Source organism: Pundamilia nyererei, unplaced genomic scaffold (assembly GCF_000239375.1).
Source record: "Pundamilia nyererei isolate P.nyererei 1_Seehausen unplaced genomic scaffold, PunNye1.0 scaffold00096, whole genome shotgun sequence".
NCBI lineage: Eukaryota > Metazoa > Chordata > Actinopteri > Cichliformes > Cichlidae > Pundamilia > Pundamilia nyererei.
This window is the reverse complement of record NW_005187497.1, coordinates 2,077,379-2,084,764: the sequence shown is the minus strand read 5'-3', so window position 1 is coordinate 2,084,764 and position 7,386 is coordinate 2,077,379. Positions and strand designations below refer to the sequence as shown.

General features: G+C 41.8%; 1 protein-coding gene across 2 annotated transcripts in view; it reads right to left on the bottom strand.

The window, feature by feature from the left end:
- Positions 1-1,371: 1,371 nt before the first annotated feature.
- The window catches only part of LOC102203368 (poly(rC)-binding protein 2-like), a 13,747-nt gene continuing 7,732 nt past the window's right edge, over positions 1,372-7,386 (bottom strand). For both annotated transcript variants that reach the window (XM_013912647.1, XM_013912646.1), the window contains exons 10-12: positions 7,009-7,061; positions 5,764-5,933; positions 1,372-2,415 (exon numbers count right to left, since the gene is read on the bottom strand). In XM_013912647.1, the coding sequence (XP_013768101.1) occupies positions 2,379-2,415; positions 5,764-5,933; positions 7,009-7,061 (260 nt within the window). In that variant the 3' untranslated portion in view covers positions 1,372-2,378. The remainder of the gene's footprint in view (positions 2,416-5,763; positions 5,934-7,008; positions 7,062-7,386) is intronic.

Below are 7,386 nucleotides of genomic sequence, written 5' to 3'. Positions count from 1 at the left end.
CCAAACAGGAAAAGGAGGAACAAACATGTGAACAAGGAAAAGCAATATGTCTGCTCTGGTCTCACAGCCGGGTTCTTTTAGGACAGATGAGCTTTTTAAAAAAATACTTATCGCACGTGTTTACTGTATTTAAAAATGCAAGGTCATTTTAAAACATATTCCCCCGTTTATAGCATTGAGAAAAAGCATGCGAGTGAAATAGTAGGGACACCTTACTGAAGTCAAACGCCGTCTCGGCTCCAACATGAGAACATCTGCAGAAATTTACACCCTCCAGTGCCGAGTAACTGAAGGCACAAGAAACGCCAATACAGATCCTACAACGTGGTAATTTTAGAAGCCGAAAATCATTCATGCAAAAACCCGTTTGTGTCCAGTAACTGATTCATCTCTGGCAGAAACATTACATCTCAACATTTATCTCTTTAAATGTGAACATTTTGGACCCAGACGTTGCCATTTTCATGCCTACTTAATTTGGCCAATTTTATTTATAGTCTACTCTCAACATAATCATCGACCTCGCCGGCTGAAAACTTCGCCATCCAATGGTTATTTTTCACTCTTGTAAGGGCTGCGTCATAAACTGACACCTAAAACCCTTGTTTGTGTTTGTTCTCCTTGGCAAATGTCCTTAATGTGCGCCTGAATCTGACCGTACAACAGCACATCACGTTATTCCATGAATCCATGACTGATCAGGTCTCACTCTATAAGCTAAAAATACAAAAAGGCAGCTTATTTTGTTCATCTTTGAAAAGAAAGAAAGAGACAGGTTATCTTTTGCAGTTTATATTTGTAGAAAGATTTTACAGATTGTGGCCCCGAAGGTTTGAAGCTAGAAATCCTCCTGCAGGATTAAAATGTTGCCAAAAAGCAAGACTACTGCCCTCTATTGTCCAATCGTGGAGGTACTCATGTTTCCCATGATGCTCACTGAAAGCAACCCTGTTAAATGTTGGCTTTTTATACTGCATTATCGTAACTATATTTAAAAAAAGAAAAAAAATGAAATACCGTTAAAAATAAATTCAAACTTGTAAACCAAACGTGTGGTTTCACTCTCCTTTCACACGGTGACAAAACTCGCGAGAGGGTTTGTGGTTTAAGCATTTCACATCTTTATTTCTGTATTCTTTTTAAACAACGTGGCACCCAGATCTACAGTCTCAAAGGAAAAGAAATAAACGTGCACAAAAGTTTTTCCTTTCCTGCAAATAAAAAATAAATTCTTGAGCAGAGCAAAGAGCAGGAAACTAGTGTTAACTCACAACCTTTTCTACTTCCAGAGCATCAGTGATTTCACTTCTTAGCCTCATTACATTTAACAGATCAGTGTCCAGGAGTTCACCCCCCCCCCCTCCCACCACCCTACTTTGGTAGTTAAGAAAAAAAATATTTCCTCCATTTAAAACAAATATTCCAACTTTTAGTATATAATCAGTCTTTACAAAAAAAGCGAGGAGAACCCTCTGCTTCCAATCCCTAAAGCCGACCCCAAATCCCCAAAAAACAAAACAAAACCTCCCATCCCAGCAGAATATCAACACATGATCTCAGGACAGGAGCGGGAAGGTTTAGGAATGACATGTAAAGGGAAGAAACATGACATGCGGAGTCATACACACTTTAAATTATCTGGATAAATTCATCTGAGTGTTAGAACATTTACTAAATAACCAAATATAATTTGTGACGGTGCATGTACAGCTACGTGTTCTCGTCAGTGACACAAGTGCAATCCATGTTACAAGCACTTCAATTGAAACGGTGACAAAGGGGGAGAATGCTGTGTATATCTGAAGCAAGTAAGTACAGGTATTAAATGGACAAACTGACAGGTGGATCTCAGAGAGGGGAGGAGAAAAACAATTTTTAAAAAAAGGAGTGGGGCGTATATAAACACAGAATAAAACAGTCACTCTATTCTTATTTTTGATACTTTTTTATTTTTCCTTTTTTGTCTTTTCCTTTTTAAAGAAAAAAAAAAGCTGACTGTACAGAACTAAATCTATGTCTATTCAGAGTTTTTCCAACTCATGTCTCTGATGGCAAAGAAAGAAATGGAAAGAGCGAGATATCCATCAAGAAAAGAAAAATGCCTAAACAACAAATCATTAAAACCTCTGACTGGACTCCAAAAAGGGAATTTAAAACCTAATCATTTGCTTTGTATGACTAAAACCAAAACAAAGAAAATAAATAATGAACTCAGCGGATCAAATCAGTGGCGGTTGACATAATTTTTTTTGCTTTTGTTTTTTTTAAATGAGGAAGAGGCAGTATAATATATAAACTCTTAACTTGGATAGTTGCATTGACTGCTTAATCATAGCCGATGATATAAAAGTGAGATTTAGTGCAGATGCAGTGTCTTATCAGTTGGCTGCCAGTCCAGTGGCCTCAGAGGAAAGCCTGGAGAAACAGACAGAGACACCCAGAGAGCAGGGAGGGAGAGAGTAAGGCATGCAATCAGACAGACAAGATAAACAACAATATCATTATGTACATTTATATATATATATATTACTATGATAAAATTATCTGGATTCATTTAGCAGGAAAATTATGATTATACATAGAAAAACAAAAATTAGATGTTCAGTTTGAGCTCCTGCTGCCAGTGAGAGGGTCTCTTAACCAACAGCTGATCAAACTTACTGGTTTGCAAATGGAGCCGCATTAAAGAACTGGTCAAGAGTTGGATGAGATGATTCACTCTGGTGCCACTTGATACGGGCCCTTCTAGGTTAAATGAAACTCTGCACAGCACAAAAACTGCAACCGAGAGGAAACCGCAAGCCCGACTCTCTGCAACCACCACATCACAGTGAAGAATATATGAAGGGCGCTATCTGAAAACTCAGATGCCCTCATAACCCAAGTTTCACAAGCCAAACAAACTCTGCACAGGCTGTGGATGCATGCAAATAGTCTCTATGAAGAGAAAGAGGAGGACTGCTTTTCCCTAAATGTAATGTAAACAGCCAATTCAACGTCAGGTCAACTCCAGGCCTTAACAGCTGGAGTCCTGCAGGTTTTAGATAACACCCTGAGTCAAATGATTAGTTCATTACCAGGCCTTTGGAGAACTTCAAGAAATATTGAGGAGGAAATTTAGCCATTTAAATCAGCTGTGATGGATCAAGGACACATCTAAAACCTGCAGGACACCGGCCCTCGAGGCCTGGAGTCGAAAATGCATCTGCACTTGTAAACAATTACAGGCACACAGAACTGGAAATGCTGAACCGGATAACTGTTATCTGCTATCTGACCCATGTGGCTACAGCGGAAGCCCTGAATAATTTGCGGCTGCCCCTGAAGACCGAGTCTGCAGACTAGCCGACGAGATCAAAGCCTGCCTAATGCCTTATTGTTCTAAAACCCGAAGCTCCTCGTTTACAGCTCTGTGTGACAAAGGAAAGCAGTGACACTTCACGTTGTGAAGCTGAAGTCTTCTTTCGGATGCAATCGATCATCTGCCTCCATCTTACCCTATCCCTGGGATCCTCACCGAGCCTCTGCGTGTCATCCTTCACTACATCCATGAATCCTCGTTGTAGTCTCCCTCTTTTATGGCAGCTCCATCTTCAACATCTCCAAACCATACATCGCAGCAGGCCTCACTGCCGCCTTCTAACCCTTCTCTTTCACGCTTGCTGCTATTCTTTCATCACTCATCTCCACCCCGCCTGCACTCTCTTCTTCACCTCCCTCGTCTGTTGCTTTGGGTGGATGACCCCGGGTATTTAAACTCATCTACCTTCACTACATGTCCGTCTTGCTTTTACTGACTTTCATTCCTCTTCTGCACAGTTCACACTTCCACCGAATCTGCCTACAGATCACAATATCGTCTGCAAATATCACAGCTATGAAACTAATATTTACATATTGGTGAATTTCCTTTCTTAAAAACCAGCTAATGAACTAGGCTGTTCATTTATGTAGAGTCGGGCTTGTCATTTCTACCATGAGATAAAATAGTCTAAGGAACTCTTGGCTACAGAGTGTGCTTCATACAAGATTAATGAGAGGGCTAGGTCTTCTCGTCCAACTCTTTGCAAGAAGGTGACCAGATATTCCCTAAAAGATCAAATTATTCCTTTCATGATTTGCTAAATCAGCTGCTTTAAGCTAAAGCAGATGGACGTTTTTGTATTTGTACCAACATGACAAAAGGATGATTTGGTGGCTTTGATACCTGAGGGTACTTTGAATTAATTTCTTACATAAGCAAAAATAATAATAATAATAAAGTCATCAAGATGCAATCCATTACAACAGCTAACAACAGTCACTTAAAATTCACTACAAGAAAACTTCTCATAAATACAATGTGACATCTTAAAGAGAGCCGCTACCTGAGCAGAGCTTACACAAAGAGAGAAATGCTTCAGTTAATCAGTGAAATAATTCCCTGCCCATGCTAAGTTCAAAGTTGTTCAAAAATATAATGCACTCAACATGTCATTTCTTTAGCAGACGAGTGAAGTCAAGCTACAGATTATCTATCTTAGAAATATGGCGTCGTCGACCATCTTTCTGGCTTTGTAACAATGGGCTGTTCGGTAGTAAGCGTGGCATGGCACAGCCAGATACAAAAGCAAGTGCAGGTACGGACAATAAGGAGCATTGTCGGTACTTCAGTAGTAGATGACTTATGTTTCCTCGGTTAGTAAGGGGAGAGCCTTCGCCTTTTAGACTTGGAGCCCAGCTCTGAGGCAATTTTGGGCTCAGTGGGAATTGGGTGTGCAGGGTTACTGGCCCCGCTGACAACATGGAGGGCCAGGAGAGGGAGGGGCTTGAGACTGAGGAGACTCGACACACAGGCAGGAGAGCTGGGGAGCAGGGAATCGGTGGAGGAGGTAGAGGAGGAGGAAGAGGAGGAGGGAGGAGGCGGCCCTGGAGCCAACAAGGACAGAGGGATGGAGGCTGTGGGGGGCACCACACAGGAGGAAGAGGAGGAGGAGGAAGAAGAGAAGGAGGAGGTAGCAGCAGAGGAGGTGGTGGTGGTAGTAGTAGTAGTGGTGGTAGTAGTAGTAGTAGTAGAGGTGGAGGGAGGGCACAGGCTGGTCTGTTCAGGGTTCAAGGAGGAGGAGGGAGGAGGTTTAGAGGACTCTACACTGTAGAAAGAGAGACAAGGAGAGAGGGACAACACAGTCGGGATGGGTCACAGGGCAGGCTGGTGAGCAATGGGTGGGGGGGATAGGGGCAGGAGGAGGGATGGGGGTAGGGTGTAGGGGGAAAATCACTCAGGGATGTGACCAAAACACGAGACAGAAAGCATCAGTTACAAATCAGCAAGGAAAAATAAATAACATATCTAGTGATGGATCAGTGTGGGAGGACAGAAAAAAGAAACCGACACAAGTGCAGACTGACAGAGAGCTAGCAAACACCACAGTGATGGTTAGGAGTTAAAAGAAAAGCCAGTAATCACTACAATCAATCATCTGCACATAAATCCAAAGAGTAAGGGTGGATGCAGTCGAGCTATCTGTGTGACAAAGTAAATAAAGCTTTTCAGCAATTACTGCAGCTGTGCGGCATTAGTGGAGTTAAACGTGCTGAAAGATTACATTTAAACAGAAAATTATCTTTCAGGCACGCCCACGTGACCCGACTTTTACATCTAGCCCCTGCAATTTCAAGTAAACCACCCCGGTGCAGACAAATAAGTCGACTTAAACTGAAACTAACCCCATGACTGAATCAATTACCCATCTAGAGTTAAAGTTCTTTTCTTTATTATCTCACCTGGCGTTGATGAGGTACTCCGCCAGACTAATGCTGGCAGGCGAGCCTGTGATGGTAACCTGGCGGTCGGTCGATCCATCCACTGGATTTGCAATCTTGATCTGGGCACCTGACATTTGCCTGATCTCGTTGATCTTGGCTCCCTGGCGGCCAATGATGCACCCAATAAGCTAGTGGAGGAAAAAAAAAAGTAAAGAGAGAGATACAGATGACTGATCGCTGCGATTATGCGTATGTGCAGGGCCTGCTCACTCTTAAACAGACTAACAAGAAGAAAAATCCTCCACAGATGAAGCACTGGGCCCCGCTAATTCTGTGGGATTTAAATCTGTAATAAATGCATGATTTAAATCAATGCAGGGGTAGCAAAAGATACAGAGTCATGTGAAAATAGTTTTCAAAGTACTCTTTGCAGTCCTGTGAGGGGGGGGGACCCAGTACAACCGACGACTCAGTAGCTCACAGAACCACTTTTAGCAGCAGTAACCTGGAAGCAGTCGCTCTCTCTATGACTTCATCTGTGCCTTTTGGCCTGCTCTTTTTTACAACGTGGCTTCAGTTAATCAAAGTTTATGGCAATTCCTAAGTCTCTTAAGGTGCTGCCACAACAGGTTGACATCTAAACTCTGAGCCACTGCACACCAATTCTTTTCTTTTTCAGCCATTCTTGTTGTAGATTTACTGCCGTTCTTGTACGAAGCACATTTGGCCGAGCTTTAACCGTCAGACAGACGGCCTCAACATTTGACTCTAGAATACTTTGGGAGACTCATGCTTGACACTTTGATTATCAGCTACTGGCTGCTCCTCAGCCTCTTAATTCCCATGGAAGCTGTAAGGGTGTTTTCACAGGAAAGCATAGAGTCCTGTGATATTCTCCTTGTTCACATGACTAAAAGTCCTAATTCTTAAACTTTGTGTCCAGGTGGTCAGGAGGTTTCTGGTACATCTAACATGAAATGCAGATTTCTAACCCACAGCAAGTGGGTGTCATATGCAAACCCTGCCCGAACTACCCAGGCAACTCCATCAGCCCTAACAACAGTGAAAATGAGCCTGAGCAGGACCATTTACTGCGGGTTGCTGCATTTGAGAAATGAAAAAAAAATAATAATAAAAATTTAAAGATAATGTGTGAAAAAGTCTTTCTAGTCTTCAGACACAACCAATGATGCTTCCACTGACCAACATGCAGTGTTATTTTTAATAGTGTTTGGGATGAAATTCACTTCCTGAAGGACTTACATCATTTGGAATGGTCATCTCATGGGAACTGGTTTGAGCAGAAGCATCCATCCCTGACAAAGAAAACATGAAAGTGCTTTAAACGAACCATAAAGAGAAGGTCCTTAAGATACATGAAGTATAAAGCAGGTAAAATTGTAATTATGATAATTTTTAAGTCACCAAAATCAATTTGAAATGAACTCATTAGCTAATTATACTACGTTACTGACACAGTCAACTCACACTGACTCAAGATCAAAACGATTTGTTAAAAGGCAAAAAAATTAAGATGTCCGATTAGAAAATAACAAAAGACCACACGGGGCTTTCCTAGAGCTGGGCGATAGAATGATAACGATATGTATTGCGAAATAACTTTTTCTCGATAGAAAAATT